General features: G+C 29.7%; 2 protein-coding genes and 1 pseudogene across 2 annotated transcripts in view; all 3 read left to right on the forward strand.

Moving 5' to 3' along the window:
* The first annotated feature begins 6,435 nt into the window (after window positions 1–6,435).
* LOC149882434 (uncharacterized) lies at window positions 6,436–7,721 on the forward strand (annotated as a pseudogene).
* A 2,859-nt stretch (window positions 7,722–10,580) lies between these two features.
* LOC149882435 (uncharacterized) lies at window positions 10,581–13,222 on the forward strand. Its single transcript, XM_090067178.1, has 3 exons — window positions 10,581–10,680; window positions 10,912–11,064; window positions 11,607–13,222. Exons 1-3 carry the CDS (start codon window positions 10,644–10,646, stop codon window positions 11,783–11,785), a joined length of 369 nt encoding a protein of 122 aa, XP_089923304.1. The 5' UTR covers window positions 10,581–10,643; the 3' UTR covers window positions 11,786–13,222.
* LOC149882436 (uncharacterized) overlaps window positions 12,054–24,593 on the forward strand; it is a 37,321-nt gene continuing 24,781 nt past the window's right edge. The window contains exons 1-5 of the mRNA XM_090065940.1: window positions 12,054–12,251; window positions 12,864–13,019; window positions 18,769–18,806; window positions 18,890–21,261; window positions 21,792–21,941. Coding sequence (XP_089922066.1) covers window positions 12,054–12,251; window positions 12,864–13,019; window positions 18,769–18,806; window positions 18,890–21,261; window positions 21,792–21,941 — 2,914 coding nt within the window. The remainder of the gene's footprint in view (window positions 12,252–12,863; window positions 13,020–18,768; window positions 18,807–18,889; window positions 21,262–21,791; window positions 21,942–24,593) is intronic.

Here is a 24,593-nt window from a genome sequence, read left to right on the forward strand (position 1 = left end):
AAAAAGTCCTTTGCTGCACTTACATCCTACGAGGTCGTAATTACTAAAGCATAATGGGATTAAATTTAGTTAAATATTATAATAACTACTAAATATATATATATATATATATATATATATATATATATATATATATATATATTAATATTTAGAATTAATTAGAATTTAAAAGCTTTTCTATATTACTCATCTTTGAGTTGATTTTCTTTATTTCATACTGAATGCTTGTTAGAAACTCGAAATTCTTTTTTTCAAACACTGTAATTCAAATTAGTAAATTAAGATAATAATTTCCAAGAAACATAAATATATATACAGTACTCTGACTAAGTTTTAGCCCACCATAAGTTTATAATTATTTTTGATTTTATCGTAAAAATATGAAGGACTTATGAAGTAAAAAAAGACAGGCTTATAGACATATACTATAAACAAAAATATCAAGAAACAATTTGATAAAGTATGATACAAAAAGAAAGAACAATTAATATTTCGTATGTTCGCCTTTTGCGTTGATCACAGCAGCGAATCTCCTGGGAATTGATTCATATAAATTTCTAATGAAATTTTGTGGAATATTGTCCCACTCTCTTTTTATATTCGAAAACATTCTTCAATATTTTTGGGGTTGAATTCAGCCTTTTTTTTATGTTGAACATAACATGTTCAGTTATGTTCAACTCTGGACTTTGAGGAGGCCAGTTCATTACTTCGAGAACTCCCTCCTCACACATGTCCTGTAAATATTTTTTGGCCAATCGGGAACAATGTTTGGGATCATTGTCTTGCTGTAGAATGAAATTATTACCAATTAGTTTCATTCCAGATGGTATTGCATGATGTCATATTGTAAACTGTACTATCATCTAACATGAAGCCTTCACAGCAATAAATAAACAAAAATGCAAGAGCAAACTAAAAACAAACGAGCTGATACGAAATGGGTTTAGATCAGCATACAATTAAAATATTTTATATTTAAATACAAAAATCTATGTAAAATTTTGATAAATATTGCTTTTGTTTGTTAAAACAGTGTTTAGTATTGCTTGAAGTTAGACATTATTTTCTATAAAAAAAAAAAATAGGAAGCTTTTATTCAAAACCTGTTAAAAAACATGAGTTTTAGTAAGTGAGCTAAAACTTATTCACAGTACTGAATATATATATATATATATATATATATATATATATATATATATATATATATATATATATATATATATATATATATATATATATATATATATATATATATATATATATATATATATAATCACTGCTGCTCATGGAACACACTTGTCCAAAAATGAGAATAATTACTCCGAAAAGCACCGGAAAAACCCTTTGGTGGGAACAATATACACACATTCCTGGTATGAAAAATCCAAAAATTGAAAACTTTTATGACCGTCCGAGAAAAAAAATTCAGTTTGAAGTTTTCGGCATTGTCCAAAAAGTTTGCAAAACGGTACAATATGTATCTTTGGAATAAAAATCATAAAAATAAGTCAGAAATTGTATTAAAAACATTTTGTTATTATAACGAAGGCCTAGTGAGTAATATTTAATTCTAAACACGTTTTTGTAATTCCAAGAAAAAGCAGTTTTTGTCAAGTCGTCAGGTTAGAATTATTTTGCTCTATCTCCAATTTTAAACGTTGGGAGAAAATGAATTGTAAATTTTACAAAGTAATGATCACTTTTAAAATAAATTTTTTTTTTGAAATTTTTTATTAAATAGTTTCTTTAAATATAAATTATTTAAAGAATAAATTATTATTTCTTAAAAAAGTAATAGTAAAATTTTAAATAATTGTTTAGTTTTAGAAAAAAATCAAAAACTTTCTTTCAACGTTTAAAATGGGAGAGAGAACAAAATAATTCTAACCTGACGAAGTGTTAAATTCTGCATGACTATCTTTTTTTAACTTCAAAGCAAAAATGCCAAGTTCTGTTAAAAAACATGATGACTGTAGGAAAACAGTTTGTTTCCTATATTTGAACAAATGTAATCGAGAAATGACAAGTTTTTTGATTGAACAAATTAAGAAATCAGTTTCATTCACACTTGACTTTTCTGACTCACGAGTTCAAAGTGGAATATGCAATACCTGCAGGGTTCTTTTAGGAAAAAAGTGCAAAGGTGAAAATGTGGCTCTCCCAAAACTTTATGATTTCACAGAAGTCCTGGTTAGACCAGAGACATATGGTCAGCCTTGTGATTGCATTATTTGTCGAATTGGTCATTTGAAAGCAATTCAAAAGCACCCTTTGGACAAATCAGAATTTTCTGGAGCTTCACAAAATCAAAGAAGATGTTAAAACTGTCTCACACTTGTTGCAAAAGGAGTGTCACATCAGTGCAATCAATAAACCTTCAGAGAAAATCTTAAAGAACTTGCTTCAAAGGATCCAAAAGTCAGTGAACAGATTGCATCGACTGTTATCTCAGCAAAACAGTCCTCACCTCATGGAATTGTCAGGATTACGCAAAGTGGTGGAGGCCGTCCCATGCCAATTACTCCAGGCAAAGGGAATCTTGCTTAATACTTCAACAGTAAAAGTACTACATAAAATGTTTTGCATTTTAACAAGGCCACTGCTTTTTAAGTATCTCAATTTAGTGTTTTTTAAATTTCTTTCCTAAAGGTCCTTCGAACCCCAAGAGACTGTTTGGTGATGTGTCACTTATACGAGCTCAAGATCTTGTCTGCATACAAAACAACACTGGACTGTCAAACAACAACATCAAAAAACTTGCGTCTACATTAAACCAAGTCACAAATACAAAAGTTGTCGAGCCAAGATTTAAAGAAAAGTTTCTTGACATTGGAAAGCAATTGGCAGACCACTTCTCACACACATACATATCCATTTTAAATGACAAGCAGCAGTCCAGAAAACAACTTGTGGTTCACTGCAAAAATCTGTCTGAGCTACTGAATGATGTCTTGTTGCAACGTCATGTTCAAGGTGACTACTTGATGAAGTTGGGCATCGATGGTGGAGGTGGTTTCCTTAAAGTCAGTCTTGGCATTCAAGAAGAAGAAACAAGACTTCCATCCATTTCACCACCAGGCAAAAAGGCTATGTTATTTCAAACACCCAGAGACAGCAGAGTTAAGCGCCAACTTCTCGTTGCAGTTGCGGAGGATGTTCCTGAAATTTATGATAACCTCAAAAGCATCTTGTCTTTAATTTGTCTTGTGACATGAAGTTAGCAAACCTTGTTTGCGGGCTTCAATCCCCATGCCAGCTCTCATCCATGTACTTGGTGTGATGCGGATCACCGTAACTTGTCACAATGTGGAAAACTCCGCAATTTTGGCTCAATAAGAAAGTACTTTGCTTCATTTCAAGATTAAGGTCTGGACCACAAGAAGGCCAAGCAGTTTCAAAATGTTGTTCATAATCCATTCTTAGATGTGTATGACTCTACTTTTGTTCTTGACAAGATCCCACCCATGGAACTTCATCTTTTTCTTGGTTTGGTGAACCATTTGTTTAAAACACTGAAAGAAACCTGGGAATAAAGCTGATAAATGGCCAAAAGCACTTCACATCAAGCTTCACCCATTTCATGGAGGCCAGTTTGCTGGCAATGAGTGCCGAAAACTTTTGAAACATGTTGATCTTCTTCAAAGACTTGCTGAAGAAGACTCAGCATTCCAAGTTTTTCCATGGATTGATACACTCAGAAAGTTTGATGCAGTTGTGTTCTCTTGTTTTGGAAATCAGTTGCAGAGTAACTATGCTGAAAAAATCACACAGTTTAAAAATTCCTTCCTTTCTTTGCCAAAGGCAAGTGTGATCCCTAAAGTCCACGCCGTCTTCTTTCATGTCAAGGAATTCATTGATCACAGGAAGGAATCTCTTGGCAAGTACAGTGATCAGACCACAGAGGCATTGCATCACAACTTCAGGACACATTGGGAAAGATACAAAATCCCAATAGACCATCCAGAATATTTGCGAAACCTACAAAATTGTCTTGTTGATTTCAACAGCAAGAACTTGTGAAAGCATTGGCTCCTCTTGAAAACCTGTTGAAATTTTTCAAGAAAATCATCACTTTGAATTTAAAATTCTGATTAAAATTAAAGGAATGCACTGTTTGGTTTTTGAATTTAGTATGTGGAAGTGCTGTAAAGAAATTTTTGATTACATAAGAAAAAATAACTTGTATTTATTGAGAATAAAAAGTTCATAAAAGCAAAATTTGTTTTATTATGATTCTCAAAGCAGTCAACATACAATTTCTGACTTATTTTTATGATTTTTATTCCAAAGATACATATTGTACCATTTTGCAAACTTTTTGGACCATGCCGAAAACTTCAAATTGAATTTTTTTTCTCGGACGGTCATAAAAGATTTCAATTTTTGGATTTTTCATATCAGGAAGGTGTGTATATTGTTCCCACCAAAGGGTTTTTCCGGTGCTTTTCGGAGTAATTATTCTCATTTATGGACAAGTGTGGGAAGTTAGGACAAAAAAATATTTTTTCAAAAGAGCAATATTAAAATGTAATTACCTTATAAAATTATTAACTTATGTTAGTAAAATTTATGTTTATGTAAAAATAAATCAAGTTAAATAAAATTTGTGTAAAAAAAAAAAAGCTAATTTGCATGATCGTGTTGTTATCCGAAAACCATACCTGCGAAAAGGTAACCGACAGAAGCGATTCCTTTGGGCGCAGTTCCACAAAAATTGGACGATGGATGAATGGAAACAAGTACTCTGGACTGATTAGTCAAAATTTGAATTTTTTTGAAATAAGAGAAGAGTTTACGTCAGAAGATCTGCCGAAGAAAAAATGCAAAATCAATGTCTGGTTCCAACAGTAAAACATGGTGAAGGCTCCGTGATAGTTTGGGGTTGTTTCTCTCTGGATGGAGTGGGAGGTTTGCGTAAAATTGATGGTATAATGAGAAAAGAACATTATAGAGATATCCTGGAAACAAGTACGATTCCTTAGGGACTTCGATTAATCAGAATTAATTTTATTTTGATGCATGATAATGACCCTAAACATACCGCATTATTATGTAGAAATTATTTAGAATAAAAAAAAACTGAAAATGTATTACGTGTAATGACCTAGCCTCCCCAAAACCCAGATCTCAACCTCATTGAGTTACTATGGGATGAATTGGATAGAAAAATTAGAAATGTATGTCCCACATCAAAATCTCATTTATGGAACATTATAGAACAGGAATGGAATAATATTCAGAAATAAACAATTAGAAAATTAATTGAATAGTTAAAGCAGTTACTAAATCAACGGGTGGTTTTTTTGACAAAAAGAAAATTTAATTATTATAATGGCTTTTGTAAATTTTTATTGCATAAAATGACTAATAATATATTTTTTATATTGAAAATGTATAAAAAGTATATAATTTTATAAGTATAAATTAAGAATTCTATAACGTAATTACATATTAATATTGCTTTTTTGAAAAAATCTCCATTTTCCAAACTTCCGTGAGCAGCAGTGAATATATAGGGGAGAACGGGGTGAGATGGGACATGGGGTGAGATGGGACTTGGCAATATCTCAGTGAAAAAATTAATATAACAAAAGTTTTTTATATGTTATAAGTTTGCAATAGCTTCTTCATATTATTGTGTTTTTTAAGTTTCAGAAGTATTTTTTTTTTCGGATTATTTGCGAATATGTAAAAGTCTAACAACTTTCCTGGATTTCGAAGACATCATTAATATTAAATATTTATGTGTTGTTCGCATATATTTTTATGTTTATGGTTTTTAATTATTCACTATTGTTTTATTTAACTACTGAAGAAATATGATTAGCATATGGCTACGAGCACTATATAAAATAAAGGTTTTCTCACACCTACTAGTGATGGGGTGATTTGGGACAGGAGAATTGGGTTAAAATGGGACACTGTTCAATTTTATCATTTTTTTAATTTACTGTACTTTAACTTTTATAATCAATATTTTTGTAAAAAAGCAAGTGAACAGAAAATTATGTTTATGTTTATGATAAGATTTCAATGTTTACTTTATAGTAAATTGTTTTTTATCATAGAAAATAATAATTATATTAGATTTCTTTTTTACTTTGTCCTGAAGACATCTTTCACAGTAAGTATTGTTTTAATGCCAATCATTTTTGTATTTTAAATTCAGTTTAAATAAAGTTCTTCACTATTAGCCTTATTAAATTTAATCACATTATAAGTTTTATAGGGTTGTGATACTATTTTATTTTCATCAAAATAAATTTAAAATTTATAGCCTAATCTGGATTTTGGTTAATGCAATTAAAATGAGCATAATTTTTTTAAATAATGGAGTGAGTAATATGAATAATAATTTTTCAGATGCCAAGAAAGTACAAATGAGTGACAAGTTGGTTAAAGCCTGATGCTCATACAGTAAAAGCTGCTGTGATGGCTGTCGAATCTGGCAGTTTATCACTACGAGCAGCTGCACAAGAGTATACAATTTCAAAATCAAGTTTACAGCGGAAAATAAAGGTCAATAAAGAAACTTCTTACAGTAACTAATTCTTTGATGAACAACATAAATATATTTTTAATAAGACACAAGAAGATGAACTTTCAATATATCTTTGTCAAGCATCTAATATGCATTATGGATTTGATGTTATAGAAACAAAACAACTTGCATATCAATATCCAATTAAAAATGACATTAAAATACCAGAAAACCGGAAAAAGAGTGAAACAGCTGGTACTGAATGGTTTTATTTATTCTTAAATCGTACAAAATTATCTATTTGTACGCCAGAAGCTACCAGCCTCAGTCGAACAACTAGTTTCAATCGCACAAATGTAGATACTTTCTTCAAAAACCTTGACAGTGTGCAGAAGCGCTTTAAGTTTTCTGCTGATTGCATTTACAATATTGATAAAACAGGTCTGACAACTGTTCATAAGCCAGTGAAAGTGATTGCTGGTATAGGAGTAAAGCAAGTAGGACAGGTAACTTCTGCTGAAAGGGGAACCCTAGTTACAATGGCGGGTTGCATTAATGCCCTCGGAAAATTTATTCCACCGTTTTTGATATTTCCTCGTGTCCACTTTCGTAGCCATATGCTTAAAGGTGCACCAACAGGTACAAAAGGTGATGCTATTACTAGTGGATGGATAAATACAGAAATTTTTTTGAAATGGTTTAATCATTTTGTGGAGTATGGACATCCTAGCAAGAATCATCAATTACTTTTAATAATGGACAACCTCAAAACTCATATATCGATTAAACTGATGGATAAAGCTAAGGAAAGCAATGTTGTGCTCTTGACATTGCCACCTTATTGCAGCCATAAACTCCAACCACTTGACAGATCAGTATTTGGGCCATTAAAAAAAATTTTACAATTCAGCTTGTGATTCATGGTTATAGGCACATCCAAATACTCCTATGACGATATATGACATTTCTGAAAATTTAGGAGTAGCTTATATAAGAGCTTTTACTTCCCAAAACATTCAAAATGGTTTTAAAGCAGCTGACATTTTCCCGTACAATCAATATGTTTTCAGTGATGTCGCCTTTTTATGTTCTTATGTATCTGATCGACCAATTCCAGCAAATGACAATTCCGACAAACAAACAATCGCCACATCACTGTGTATTGTATCTGAAGTTATTAATGAAAAGAAACAGCAAACCAGCACTTCTGCCTACCATTGGACAGCAGAAAATATAAGGCCATTTCCAAAAGCGGGAGAAAGGGCGGCAAAGAGAAAAAGTGCAAAAAGAAAATGCTATAGGTCTCTGTTATTGACTGACACACTAACAAGAAATAAACTAGTTAAAAGTTTATCAGAATGCAAAAGAAAAAAAGAAGATAAAGGTAAGAAAAAGAAAAACAGTTACCCCCTCAGACATCAACGAAATTTTGACTCAATTTAAACATCAAGCAAACTGTTGAACAAAGTTACAAATGCATTTAGAATGGTATTTTATTTTTGTAAAACATAAATAAATTTTATTGTATTGTTTTGTTTTATAAGGAGCAGAATAAACAATAAAATAATGCTTAAAATTATGTTTTTATTTTTGTCCCATTTCACCCCAACCATTGTCCCATTTCACTCCAACATGGAGTGACATGGGGCAAACAGTGTCTCTTTAAAAAACCAATCCCTTGAACTTAATTTGATGGTTAAATAATGGGTCTTGCAATAATTTAACATGACTATTTATTGGACTACAGTTTTGAACCGATTTGTATGGTTTTTGCGGAAAATTTAAAGCGCAGCACGCAAGCAAATATTTTTGTCCCATCTCACCCCGTTCTCCCCTATATATATATATATATATATATATATATATATATATATATATATATATATATATATATATATATATATATATATATATATATATATATATATATATATATATATATATATATATATATATATATATATATATATATATATATTACTACAAATAAGTAATTTTGTAATTGATTAAAATTGTATCAGTTTGAATATGAAACTAAGTTTTAGTGCTTGTATTAATATTTTTTTTGTATTTGTAGCTGCGGTAACAAGAAAATGCCCGGACTTAAATGAGAAGTCAATAAAAGTGCGTATTGATAGCTTTTTAGCACAATCCAGTGATCGAGATGGAGGTCGTAAACGGCGACACGAAAAAGGCAATTTTCGAAATGAAAATTAACAATCCATAGATAACAGTTTCTCTGAAATAAATAAAACATTTTAAAATATAATATTTTATATTTTTATTTATATACATATTACTGGTTTATATATTACTTTTTATTGAGTTCATTACAGTGTTTTTTTTATTTACAGAAAGCAAATTTCATTCAGTTTTCGTGAAATTTGTATTATCTTAACTTTTTATATAAGAAAAAATTGATCTAGATATAAGTTGACCATTTGATAATATATTTAATTATAATAATTAAGATATCTGCTCCCATTATACAATTTAAAGTATATATACTCTATAGAGTAAATAATATAACGCAATAAAACGCAAACCTTCTAACAATACTTACCTATATACTTTTTGTAAAATTGGTCTAATCTTAATTTTTTTAGCGATTTTAGCATTATTAGCGAAATATTGGTCTTTATACGGGGTGAACATTAGATAATATATTAATAAATGTAGGTTAATATTGTCAGAATGTTTGAGTTTTATTGTGCCAATATTGCGTCAAAATTTAAAATTATTGTTGGCCATATATCACGTAAACAATGTAGGTCGATGTCGTTAAAATGTTCATATATTGCGCCAATATTACCACCAATATTGCGCCGATGTTACATTTAAATATTGCGCCAATATATAAATATATTATTAGAGCAATATCACTAAAACAATACAGGCCAATATCGCTAAACTGTTCACATTGTTATATTGGCCCAATATGTTTTCCAATATTGTGCCAATATTGACACCAATATAGCGCCAATATTGCGCCATTATTGCTTGCTACAAGGGTATGGTTGTTCGAATCTTTCATGCTTTCCATTTGAAAATTATTTGCAACAACTTAAAAACTGTGTACAAAGTTCTTAGAATAATCCCTTAGCTTCTGCTGTGAAACGTATCCAAATTAGATTCCAAGTCAGGCCCAAAATATTGAAAAAAAATAAGACAAAAAGAGACTTTTTTTAAGCATTGCAGGCACATACTGTAATGTTATTGAGATAGACAACAGTGCTGATGAAAAAGTTCTACTCACTGATCTCAAAATATAACTGGATAGCGTATACGAAAAAATTTCTTGAAGCCAGTTTTGGCCTCCCAAGATGACGGCGGAATTAAGGAATGGTGTTATGAAAATTAAGAAGCTGATGATAATCAAGTTTTTCATCTTGAGCTCAAATATTGATAAATATATAATTTTCTAATAAAAATCTAGTTTTTTTGTTTAACATAAGATTTTTTTCATAAAAATAACGGAATATTACATATTTAAATAAATTTCAAATATAAGTATATTTTTATTTAACAAAACATATTCTTTAAATAAGTTGCTCTATATTAACTTTCTATTTTTCGTTTTTAGAATAAATATAATAAAATAAAAATTCTCAGTAAAACTAAGTACAAATTTTAATTTTAATTTGCCTAAATTTAGTTTGTTTAATAAAAGTAAAGAAAAAGTATTTGTTTGCTTGTGCAGAAATCTCAAGTTTCAAATAGTTAGCCTTTGTTATATAACTTATGTACCTTTTAGTTCTTAACTACCCAATGCATGCTGTGTGCTAGAAGGTTAATAACACAACAGCATGGTAGGCAGCTGATTTTATTTTTAAGATAATTCCGTTATTTTTTTCATAAAAATAACGGAATATTACATATTTACATAAATTTCAAATATAAGTATATTTTTATTTAACAAAACATATTCTTTAAATAAGTTGCTCTATATTAACTTTCTATTTTTCGTTTTTAGAATAAATATAATAAAATAATTCTCAGTAAAACTAAGTACAAATTTTAATTTTAATTAGCCTAAATTTAGTTTGTTTAATAAAAGTAAAGAAAAAGTATTTGTTTGCTTGTGCAGAAATCTCAAGTTTCAAATAGTTAGCCTTTGTTATATAACTTATGTACCTTTTAGTTCTTAACTACCCAATGCATGCTGTGTGCTAGAAGGTTAATAACACAACAGCATGGTAGGCAGCTGATTTTATTTTTAAGATAAAATGCTTTTTAGGCATTAGTTCATCAGATAGGCACTAAAAAATTTTAAATGCTGCATGAACTATTAGCTGAGCGCTGTGACACACAACTCAGAGGTTCCTTCTAGAGTTATATATATATATATATATATATATATATATATATATATATATATATATATATATGTACAGTTGTACATTTGTACTTGTATACCTTTGTTTCAGATCAAGAGCAAGCTAAAATGCTGACATCTCTTCCTGCTACCTTTGTTCCAGATCTAAAGCATGATAAAATGCTAACATCTCTTACTGTTACCAGTGGAATAGATACAATCTGTGAGAAAGATATTGGTCACAATGAACAATACTTTGAATTAGGTTTCTTTTATTTTTTTTCTTTTGGGAGGCTAGAGAAACACATGCCCCTAACTACTTTTTAGTTTTGTAAATTAATCCTAGACATTGTCATATATCGTTGGATTTGTTTCTATATGTAGATTTAAGTTTGATATGGGCATTATTTAATGTATCATATAATTAAGATTCTGTTTAATAAGAAATTATATTTATTTTTCTGACAATAACACAAGAAAGTTATAATTAAGTAAAGTTAAAATATAAATATATTCCCATGAGCATTTGCAAAATTTAAAGGATTTTCTTTTAAAACAGATTAAAATTTTTTGTCAGCACAAAATCTGATCAATATTTTTGAGTTTGGTTAAACTCTATAATCAGTTTGCTAAGACCATTGCTGTTCATAAATAATATATTTATAGTTAAATTATATTTAATATATTATAAATTATTTAAAAAGATATGTTTGATATAAATATGTTAACAAAAATAATTGTGTAAAATTAAAATATATTTATTAAACTCTAAAAAATGTTTTCACTGTTTTTCTTGTTTTTTTATAGTTACAGAAAATGCAAAATCGTATTCAACTTTGTCAAATATAAGGGCTCCGCGAGTAAACAGTGAAAACAGTATATACCCATTGGAGGCGACCGAGTTTCATCGAGAAGTGATGTTGTCTTTGTCACATAACAACCACCGATTAGTTTTATTGGAGAAAAAATTCGGTCGATTGGCCTAAGTTTTAACAAGCAACGCGGACAATGATAACAGTAATTTATTTGACCGAATTTGCAACCCAAAAGACCTTGTTCATTTTGAAGCCAAATTGAAATCCGACGTTGAACTTCAACGAAAATTAAAATTATCTCTTTAGCACTTTCAGCAAACAATGAAAAGGAGCACATTGCGTCTATCTTTGATATCTTAATGACTAATGAAGTCCAGAATAAAGTCAATGTTATGAACGCTCTGTTGCATAGATATGCAAGCCATATGGCTATAGTCGTATGACTATATTTGGCATATGTATGCCATATAGTTATTTGAGTTATGCAAACTCGTATCGAACAAGTGGTGCAATTGCTTCTTTTGGACTAGACATAATGTATCTGGATTGTTTAACCAAAGCAGTATTACACTATTGTTGGCGACCAATGGTATCTCAAAAAAATATAACATCGGGCTACCGATGTTATATTGGTAAGGTTAAGTTTCAGGGTACCGAGCAAAAAATGATAGTTTGATGGGTCAACAAAGTAGCAACCAAATGTTTTCCCTTCTAAAGAATTTGTACTCATCATTCAACAAGAAACCTTCAATGTGATGAAAAAAGTTTTTTATATCCTTAGATCTCTTAGTGCGAAAATTAATATCTTTAATTTTCACAGTAAAAAGATTAGTACTAACTGTTTAAAATAGTAGTACTTCCCAAAGCTGTTAAAAAGTGGAGCTTCATGAATAAGTAATTATTTGCTTCCCATCAAAGTAATCTGACTCTCAGTAATGCATGATAAGCATTTTCAAATATTTTTAGGAAGCCATAACTTGGTCAAAGATATTTATTTACTTATTCTATATTTAAGCATACTATTAGAAAACAGTTAGCAATATAGCAATACATTAACTTTTTTTTAATATGAAATAATTTAAGACTCGTTTTTACAAGCTGTTTATATTCGTTACCGAGAAATTGTTTTTTAATGACTAAAAAGCTTTCAAAAGTGAAAGTTTTGTGACTGCTAAGAACCCGTATTGCGAGGGCGGGGGATTTTGTTAATTATATTTTTAATTACTTCATGCTTTTCTTATGTTTGAAGGAAAGGGTTAGGGGAAGGTTTAGGCTTAGTGTTGTGTGGACTAGGTATATGGAGGTTGTGAACATGGTTGATGGTCTGGGGAATACTTGGTTAGAAAAGGACAGGATTTGGGTTGTAGAGTGTTGTTTGGAAAGGTATATGGAGGTTGGGAACAAGGTTGGGGATCAGGGGTTGTATTAAATGTTTTCTTTGTTTATCTCTTAGATGATATATAACGGCGCGGATATGGTAAGGTGCGTGGTTAGAGCATCAAACTTTTTCATAACAATATTTAACGCATATAGTAATAACAATAATATTATTAATCGAAATGCAAACAAAATACTTAATGATTTTAAATAAAACAAAATACATACCGGTTTTTCTTCTCTTACTTATTTTTTTTGATAACCAAAGCAGTATTACACTATTGTTGGCGACCAATGGTATCTCAAAAAAATATAACATTTTTTGATAAAGGTTTCTCTTTAAAATCTCCATAATCTCTTCTCATAAAGTTCTCTTTAAATCTTCAAAAATCCTTTTCCCATAAAATCTTCTTTTAAATCTTCAAAAATCTTTTTTTTCATAAAATCTTCTATTAAATCTCTTAAAATTCTTTTCTCTTAAAACTCTCTTTTAAATCTCTTAAAACTCTTTTCTCTTAAAACTCTCTTTTAAGTCTCTTTAAATCTCTTTTATCTTCCTCGTCGTCCTCTTTCCTCTTTTTTCGAGCTTTTTGTAGTGTTTGGTTGTTTACGGTTTTGCTACTTATTCATCATTTATTTATATGACAGGCTGAATAAGTCTCTGTGTGTACGTCTTTTCTTCGTTGTTGTTGCTTTTTTACTTTTCTTTTCGCTTTATCATCCTATTTGTATGAGAAATTCAATAAGTCTCCGAGTTTAGTTCTCTTCTTGGTAAACTTCCCCTTTTATTCGTTCGAAAGTATATCTGTAATATATATATATATATATATATATATATATATATATATATATATATATATATATATATATATATATATATATATATATATATATATATATATATTTCAAAGTTGTATTATTTTTAAACACAATATCTCGTGTTCGTATAAAAGTGCTCAATATTTTGTATAAATAGAGCAATATATATATATATATATATATATATATATATATATATATATATATATATATATATATATATATATATATATATATATATATATATATATATATATATATATATATATATATATATATAATATAAATATATAAGTTTATATACATGTAATATGTATATATATATATAATGTAATATTTGCTTGAGTCAGGTAAAACTTAAAGACAATGTTTACAGTTTTCTTATTTTCCCTCCTCACCGATATATACATCAATAAGTAACAACTATGGTCTGCGATCCTTATGAAAATCAGTTAAAATTGACATTAATTGTCATTATTTACATTTCAAAAGAGTAAGGCTCATATGATCTTTTATCAGCTCTGCTATTAATTTTTCTTAAAACTTGAATATTATCATCTATTTAAAGTCTTGAAAATACTTCATTTCATATTTGACGCTCTGCGCACAAACAAATGCGCGATAAACAAGGGGCGCGCTAGGCTAGACAAGCGGCGCGAAGAAGGCTGATATATATATATATATAAAATCCAATTGATTAAGTTATTAATGGAGAGTGTAAAAAGTAACATATTAACTATACTGCTTATTTTATTGCTTATTTTACTTCTGTTCAACTTAAACTAGGTTTAGTTCTTCTTTCAACCTAATAAAACGTACTTTGACGCTTATAAAAATACATAGAAAAAGAAATAACGACTAGATACATACGATAGTTCATTAATTGCAAAACAATATCGGATTAAGATCTATTGAAATAGATTTGAAAAAAGTCCAAGTTGCGAAATGTTAGTTTCTACAACTCCAGTGCAACTTCTTTGCTTTTCTTTCTTTTTTTTTTTTTTTATAAGAAATTTGTTTATAAGAAACTTTTATCAGAAGTCCTGAAATCTTAAGAAACTTATTAGTAATATGTTACTTTACGATAAGAAACTTATTTTTTTAAGAGTTTGAGGATTATTATCTATTTTGTGTTGTCTTCAGGGACAAACATGAGGATTATATTAGATTGAATGATATCGATGGAATTCAAATAAACTTAATTGATTAACTGTAGAACATTTTATCTTCTTTTTTAAAATGTTTTTCAATTGCATTTTACATACTTTTCGTCTCTTTTGTTTATGCGTAACTTAACAAACTCTTAAGAAACTTTTAACACTGGTGTAATTTTTAACTCTACTTTTAAAAAAAGTACCCTTAAAATAAGAAACTTTCTAGTAATAGCTCATTTGCTTGGTTTCTCACAAAAAAAATAAAAAACAAAAAAAAGCAACATGTTCTAGCACTTTAAATGTTAAGAAAATAAAGAAAAAAAACTTTAAAACTAAATCAAATTCTATGAGATTACCTATAGTCATATTAAAAAAATGGCAAATATTTATATGTTAAATCAATTATGTTCAAATTTGTTAAAAGGAATTGAAACTAGGTCATTTAATATTTATAAAGATATTTAAGGAATCGAAATAAGAAGTTTAAATATTGTTATTCAATTTCTATAAGCATTGTTGCTATCTTATGGCCATACCCTATAATCATCATTATGAGCGTTTACAAATACTTTAAAGGAAAGGAAATTTCGTTTTCAAATGATTTTGTGAATTGATTTTTTTTCATTTTCATATTTGCCCTAATATTTACGTATTTGCAAATCAGATAGTAGGATAAAAGAAAATAATAACCTTGCTCTTATGGTATACAAAACTTAATTGAAGAAATGTTTTATCTCAATTCCTAAAATATCCTTTTAAAAATTATCTCGAATGAATGCAAACACTCGATGATGCTATTCAAGCAGTAACAAGGATGCTACCATACCAATGTAATTTCTTAATAACCCAGCCGCGGTTTTTGCCTTTGCTATTTACGCGTGACTAGGAGCAATTTATAAGTGATAGTTTTTTTTTTTATTTGCGCCAAGGCCGAACTGCGACCACATTTTGTCTGTCTCTTACGAAACAGCTTTAAAATTTATAACGAAACAAAAACTCAAATTCGCATTTGCATTTGAAAATCTATTAACTCGAAGAAACAATTATTATAAATACAGGACTAAACTTTGATAAAGCTTTGAAAATAATCTACTTAAGTAAGCGTCGTTTTAATTGTATTCACCCATCTTGAAACTGCGCATTTAAAGATCCAATATTTGATTCAATGAATGCGAAAATCCGTGTCATAAGCTTGCGCATTTAAAATATTTCATATATTTAATAAGGCATCAGCCATTCAGCTTCATTTAGCTCAAAACGTAAAAGTGTCTGCGAAATCAACAAAAGTATGAGCTTCTATTATGTCACCAGCATCGTAATGTAAGTTGATACTTTATATAAATTGGCTTGTTAGACATACAAAACCTAAACTGAATGAAAGTATGATAATAACAAGCAGAGAAGGAAATATCTTAGTTTTCTTGTTCATAAACAAAACAAGTGTAATGAAATAAATACTTCGATTGCTTATTTGCAATTAGAATTAGGTTTAGCAATGTTAGTTGTTTTAGGGCTCCTAAAAAACGTTGGTTAGGGTTTAATTTACTCAAACACTTTTATTTCAAGTGTTTAGGGCTACTTTTTTGTCCTATTCTAATACTAACCCCAGCCCAAGGACAGTTCTTAGATCCGTTTTAATGTCAACTTAAGCAATTTTAATATAAAAAGTTACAAAAAATTGGGTTTAAGCAAATTATATACACCGTAAGAGCAAGGTCACCATTTTTATCTACCACACTATTTTTAATTTTGAAAATGTAAATCTTGCTAACTGTAAACTTTACGGCAAAATAATAAAGTAAAAGAGAATATTCAGTTCAAAAAATCATTTTAAAACCATTATTTTATTCCTTCAAAGTATTTGTAAATGCTTATCTTGGTGATGAAAGGGTATGACTTCTAAGATAAGAACGAAACTTATATCAATTGAATAAAAATTTTTACAAATTTTAATTGCTGAGCAATTAAATTAAGCTTTATGAAGTTTCATAGTTATAGGATAAAAAAGCTTTTTAAAGTTTAGATAATTGCCAGATTTTTAATGAAAGAAACAACTAGCGGCCTACATTTTAACTTAAACCCTACTCACATTTTACTAGATAGATTTTGTGCCTTTGTTAAAAACTTAGGTCTTGGTTTTTATCAGAAAAGACTCCTTTAATGACTCATGCTATATTCTACTGAGAGTATGAAAGCACTCTTAGCCGTTCGAGATACTAGTTGCTTAATCTGCATTAGAAAAAGGATTTACAGTTTCTACTTATTTAGCCGCGAAGATTAAAAAACTCCTCAAAATATTTCGGCATCGATCTCAAACTAGTCGTTTTGCGATCGCACTCCTACCATCAGTGAACCGCAGTCATTAACATGAGATAATCCTATACATGACGAACTTGTTTTGTGTTGTGTCAAACCTTTGAAACTTGCTATTACTAATCGAAGAACTCCCTTACAGCCGTGGGAAATTATTGCTCTTATATTGACATTTGCTTTCGTGTAACTTTAAACCAGCAGAATAGAAACCATTCAGTCACTGTCTACACTTCTTCTTAGGTTTACTAAAAAACAATTTAAACTGTATTACTAGTAAAGATAGAAGCCAGTATCGATTCCTCATAAAAACTCAGCTTGGTAGAATTTTTTTCTTGTACCTCTGATCTTTGTAAACTTTTCCAAACTTTTTTTGCACAAAACATGGGCCGTTCGAGCAATAAACCGACACCAAGTGTATAAAGAACGGCCCATTTGCATCACAAATGGGCCGTTCTTTATACACTTGGTGTCGGTTTATTGCTCGATTGCCCGAAATGCAGAAATAATATGGAAGTTAAGCAAACCCACGTTGAAAATCAACCATTCAAAGATCGACACAAAAAATCCAGCTATGCTTCAGATAATTAATCAACTCAAACAAAATTTTTACTCTACAGTAGGTTTCTTTCAAATTGCTAGATCGACCAATCGCAATCAAGATTCTAACCAAAAAAACTACAGTTACTTTTGTTTGTCTATCAAAAAAACCCATTTTAGTCTTTGTTAGAATTATTGACAAACGTTTTTTATAGGAAAATATTTAAAGTTACAATCTTGATGAAAGAAAATGTTTTGCTATATTGTTCTAAAGAAAGAATGTTTGTAGTGCTGCCAAGAACGATCTTTTCATTCATTTAACATTTAAAAATAATTAAATGAAGAAGTTTCTTTTTTTAAAGTATTTAACTGTACATTTTATTATACCAAAATATAAAGTAAGTTAAAACGGTAAGTTTTGGTAGTAAAAGCTTAATTCAGCACTAATCTATATTTTACTGCAATCCTCTGCTTCTTTTTTTCAAGGCGTTTGTTTTGCTTCCACAAACAGAAACGCACTTTTCTGTTTCTTTCATGTGCACCATGTAAAGCTAACTGTGATTATAAAAGCCTTCTGAGCAGTATTTGTGTAATGTGTGAAAAGTTAAATCATCAAAAGACATTATGAGTAAAGTAAATAAACTTTTTTAACATATTGCAAAAGTACTCCATTCCTTACACCACCGATTTGTCCCCAAATTGTCCAATCTTCCGTATGACGTTTTCGATACATTAACTTCTTTATGTCAACTTAATAGAGTGCGATAGGTGATACGAAGCAATGTGCCAGCGGCAATCAGCACCAAAAAATACATAGAGTTCAGCTACATTTGTTTAAAAACTATTTATGAGAATTTTTTTGTTTCAATGTTTTATTAATCTTGAGTTAAGGTTTACATAGTAATGTATCTTTAAAGATTTTCAAAGTGAAATATTATTAATAATCTTCTTTAGGGTCATGTTATTGAAAAACAGTGCGAAGAGGAGTCCAAGTAATTGTAATTTTTCCTTAAACGAGACAGTTTGTGAATACAGTTCATTGACCGAAATATCAAATGGAGTTCCATCTAATATAACGCGTCTTACTTTACCATTCAGTTTGTTCACACCCATCAGGTGTATTTAAGTCATTAAATTCATTAAGAAGTCTTCGCATCGTATCAAGCGCAATAACTGAAATTCCCTCAAACACTTTTAATTCATTAACTACATTGACCGAACTTTACCTTAATTTCAATCAAATATCAAGTCTTAAATCTGACACATTCGAATCTTTAACTTCACTAAAAACTCTTGATTTGTCATCTAACAAATTAACCAGTCTTCATCCTGACTTATTTAAGTCATTAACTTCAATTATAACTCTTAAGTTATTTGATAACCAAATATCCAGTCTTCCGCATGACGTTTTCATTTCCTTAACTAATTTAAGTGATCTCTCTTTACATACCAACCGTATATCCAATCTTCCGCCTGACGTTTTCAAGTCTTTAACTTCTTTAAGTAGTCTTAGTTTATTTCATAACCAAATATCCATTCTTCCGCCTGACGTTTTTAAATCCTTAACAAATTTAAGTACTCTTGATTTATCTGCTAACCAATTATCCAGTCTTCCGCCTGACGTTTTCAAGTCCTTAACAAATTTAAGTTTTCTTAATTTGTTTTATAACCAAATATCCAGTCTTCCACCTGATCTTTTCAAGTCCTTAACTAATTTATGCACTCTTTATTTATCTATTAACCAAATATCCAATCTTCCGCCTGACATTTTCGAGTCCTTAACAAATTTAAGTGATCTCTCTTTATTTAGCAATCATATATCCAGTCTTCCACCTGACGTTTTCAAGTCCTTAACTTCTTTAAGTACTCTACATTTATTTGAAAACCAAATATCCAGTCTTCCGCCTGAAGTTTTCATTTCCTTAACTGATTTAAGTACTCTTAATTTATTTCATAACCAAATATCTATTCTTCCGAATGAAATTTTCAAGTCCTTAACGAAGTTAAGTACTCTTGATTTATCTGATAACCTAATATCCAGTCTTCCGCCTGACGTTTTCAAGCCCTTAGCTTCATTAAGTATTCTTAAGTTATTTCATAACCAAATATCCATTCTTCCGCCTGACGTTTTCATGTCCTTAACTAATTTAAGTACTCTTGATTTATCTGCTAACCAATTATCCAATCTTCCGCCTGACGTTTTCAAGTCCTTAACAAACTTAAGTACTCTTAACTTATTTCATAACCAAATATTCAGTCTTCCGCCTGACGTTTTCAAGTCTCTATCTAATTTATGTACTCTTTATTTATCTGATAACCAAATATCCAATCTACCGCCGCAAGTTTTTAAGTCCTTAACAAATTTAAGTGATCTCTCTTTATTTAGCAACCATATATCCAGTCTTCCACCTGACATTTTCAAGTCCTTAACTTCTTTAAGTACCTTATATTTATTTGAAAACCAAATATCAAATCTTCCGCCGGAAGTTTTCATGTCCTTAACTAGTTTAAGTACTCTTAATTTATTTCATAACCAAATACCTATTCTTCCGAATGAAATTTTCAAGTCCTTAACGAAGTTAAGTACTCTTGATTTATCTGATAACCAAATATCCAGTCTTCCGCCTGATGTTTTCAAGTCCTTAACTTCACTAAGTATTCTTAAGTTATTTCATAACCAAATATCCATTCTTCCGCCTGATGTTTTCATGTCCTTAACTAATTTAAGTACTCTTGATTTATCTGCTAACCAAATATCCAATCTTCCACTTGATGTTTTCAGGTCCTTAACAAACTTAAGTACTCTTAACTTATTTTATAACCAAATATCCAGTCTTCCACCTGACATTTTCAAATCCTTAACTAATTTACGTACTCTTTATTTATCTGATAATCAAATATCCAATCTTCCGCCTGACGTTTTCAAGTCCTTAACAAATTTAAGTGATCTCTCTTTATTTAGCAATCATATATCCAGTCTTCCACCTGACGTTTTCAAGTCCTTAACTTCTTTAAGTACTCTATATTTATTTGAAAACCAAATATCCAATCTTCCGCCTGAAGTTTTCATGTTCTTAACTAATTTAAGTACTCTTAAATTGTTTCATAACCAAATATCCATTCTTCCGCCTGACGTTTTCAACTCCTTAACTATTTTAAGTATTCTTGATTTATCTGATAACCAAATATCCATTCTTCCACCTGACGTTTTTAAGTCCCTAACTAATTTAACTTATCTGTATTTAAATAATAACCAAATATCTAGTCTTCCGTCTGATGTTTTTCAATCGACGACTTTATATGTACTTAACATCGATAACAATCCCATGAGCTGTGATTTTAATCTTTCAACTGCTATCAAGTTATTGCAAGTAAGAACAATATCTGGCAAGTGTTTTGATGAGAAAACAAGAAGTTTTATTGAGCTGAGACAGTTAACGGAAACAGGTAATTTTTATGAACTATATGAGTAAGTGTTCAATAGCTCTGTAGTAATAAATTATTTTGCTCTAAATAAGTTTGTTTTTATTTATTTTTAACTACTCAATAAGCATCTATTTAATAAGCGTAAGGAATATATATTACTTAGTACTGCTGAAATAACTATTTCGTTTGTTTTATGGGATTGAAATATTTATCTTACTACTTTGCTCAAGGATAAACAACGTAATTGTGTTTTAAGTTTACCTATATTAATTTTTCTTTTGCATTTCGGAATTATTTTAATGTTCTTGCATTAAATTAAAATAACTTTGTATATTAATACTTAAGTTTCATTTGAAGCCAAAGATGTTCAAATAAATTTTTTTATTAGAATTTCCCGGTCAGAGCTCTAAAAAATGATTACCCTATGAATGTACAGGAAAACAACATAAATTTATCTTAAGTAATATCTTGATAATGATCATTAATTAACTGATTATAGTCTTTAAAAGCTAATTTCATTCCTTAATATCAATAAATATACTTTTTTTTAGTGTTTTACAAAGATATTTGCAATATACTCCCGAATAACTGCTCAACTATTGCCGACTTTGTAAGTTTGAACGGTAGTTACGCGTGCATTTGTAAAAATGGCTACCAAACAAAATTAGGATTCTTTGAAATATTATCAAAGTTATGTGAAGGTGAACTCTTTTTTATCTAATTTTTTTTTTTTTTATATATACATATATGTTTATTTAACTTCCTAATTGAAAAAATATATAAGAAATCGAAAAATTTACGCTAGCTTAAATTGTTTCCTTTAAACTCCTAATATGTTCATATTACTTCTTTACTTCATATAAGTTTATCGACACCTGCTGTGATAGGTTTTTTAACCTTTTGACTAACTCAGACACTCTAAAGCATGCAAACCGTCTAAATCCAGCTGAACTCAGCAAACAAGTTCTGTTAGCTGTGTATTGTACAGCTAGTCACGGTAATGAGCCTGGTTATGGCTTTTAGCTCATTTCATTATATAACATTAAGATAACAAACTGATTTGGCCGAATAGACGACTAACAGTGCAAGCATTGAACAGCGGAGAAGCTTACGAAAGTTGATATGAGCCCTCTAGAATTGCAACTTTTAAAAAATACTTACAAGAATTTGTATTGAATGATTAAATAGCAAAAAAAAAAAAGAGTTTTTCTATTTTAAATTCTTAAATGAATACTCAAATATAGCTGAAATAAATATAAACTGCAGTAAATAGTTTCCGAGTCTAATTATGAAAAAAGAATGATCTCTGGCAATTATTATTTTGACAATATTGACAAAAGGAGTACATTCAACATTTTTAGAGGAACTTTCTATTCTGACAGAGCATTCACTTTCACCGATTGTTTAACTTAAACACATTTGAACTCTAATGGCTCCAATCATCATTCCGAGAAATAATTTGCTGAGTGCACCATGTGATATTCCATATAGTTAGCTCATTTTCTGTGAACTCATTTTGGTCAGAAGTTACTAAAGTTCGTTAATCGAGAAAGCGTTTATAATGTCGCTCATAACATTTACAAATGCCATTTGGAAGATATATATATATATATTCTAAATGGCATTATATAAATGCAGCTGTTATATTCTAAATTGAAAAAACATGGGAAACGTTCGAAAAAATTAGTTTAACAATAACACATGCAAATATAAAAATATTGGGAACCTAGCCTTCTAATTTTTGGTCTATTTATGCAACATGTAACTATACAACTTTTAGCGTTTAGCTTATTTATATCTGTAAAAAATTTAAAAAAGTAAAATGCCAAAGTCTTTGGCACATAACGCAAAAACTGAAAACCGGCTATTTAATATTTGTTCTGTTTATACAACATAATCTGCAATTTATGAACACCTTGTTGAAGTAATTTTTAGGCTTGTTAACTGTTTATCAAACTCGCATTTATGAACACCAATTTTTGGTGGATGCATGGCAACCCCATGTTTCTTGGCACCTTGCGTCTTTTTTTCTAGCATAAATGCACCGCCTAAGCAGAACACTGATCGACTACCATAAACATAAGTTGCCTGCCAATATCAATTAATTCTCAATTGTAGTGCACTGTACAGGGATGGCCACTGCCTTGAGCTATAACACAAAGAAAGTTTTTTACATAACTTGATGTGAGTTGTAACTGTGAAGTTTTTTTTTTTTAAATCGTGCAGTTTTTTTTTTGCAAGCAATAAAGTTTTCATACTTTTACGTCATCTACTGAATATCAGTTGTTTTTCCTCTCGTTTCGTTATGATTATTTATTTAAAAAATGGCTCTGTAAACATGCTTTATTCACGCTGTAAGAAGGCTATTCGTATGGCGGACACATACTTTAAAACAGCTGTTTGCGGAGCTGCATTTAATGTGATCTTAAAAGAAACTTTTAGAGAATACGCACAAACTTTGAAGAGTTTTTAGTTGTAAAATAATTTGCTTCGTTGAAGAAACCAATCTAAGTCTGCATTTAAAATCCAACTACCTAAGCAGCACATATAAAAAGAGGTATTTTAAAAGATTGTTTATCATCAAACGCATCCTATTTAGAAATTTTTAATGCAAGAATAAATGGCTGTTTGAGTGATTTTGATAACATATTAACTTTTTCCACAAGTTTTTTCATAACACCAATAGACATTAGTGATTTACACAAAGGTTCGTTTATTAATATATTAAACTAAAATTTAATTACAAGTAAGAGATTCTAAAATCCAAAATGATGTTTCTGAAGTATCTGGATCTCTGATGGCACGATGCTACCATCTCTTAATGCTGATATCTCATCTATTTTTAAGTTACTTGAATCAAAGTAATTGAGCCTTTCTCGATGGATCGCAAAAGCCACTGATAGATCCTATTTATTGGACGGAATTAAAAGAATGCGTCATGTAATTCAACACCAGCCTTCAACGTGTTAGCTACTATTGGGATGGTGTGATTTAAAGTATGAAAAATATGCTAGAATAGGTAGCTGAGAAAGCATAAAGGTTAAATGTTATCTCTTAGTTGACCGTTGCAGCATTATCATCGCGTCTCAGTTTAACAACTAAGCTTAATCCCAATACCAGCACTTGTTTTTAACTGTGAACCTCAGAGCTATAAGTATGCGGTTGTGAAGCAACGCGTGCTGCTTTACACAATCACCAAAGTAAAGAGTGCTTCAAACGACAACAGGCTTAAAAAATGAAAAGAGGAGTAGGGAACTGTATTGTGCGTCCGCAATGAAATTCGCCCGATTTCAACATGAAATATTATCACAACAACACAGTCAAACACAGTTAAATTAATATCTTTTTTTTTT

Source organism: Hydra viridissima, unplaced genomic scaffold, assembly GCF_058129835.1.
Source record: "Hydra viridissima isolate aposymbiotic clone 2 unplaced genomic scaffold, HvirCarnegie_v1 scaffold_11, whole genome shotgun sequence".
NCBI classification, from domain to species: Eukaryota; Metazoa; Cnidaria; class Hydrozoa; order Anthoathecata; family Hydridae; genus Hydra; species Hydra viridissima.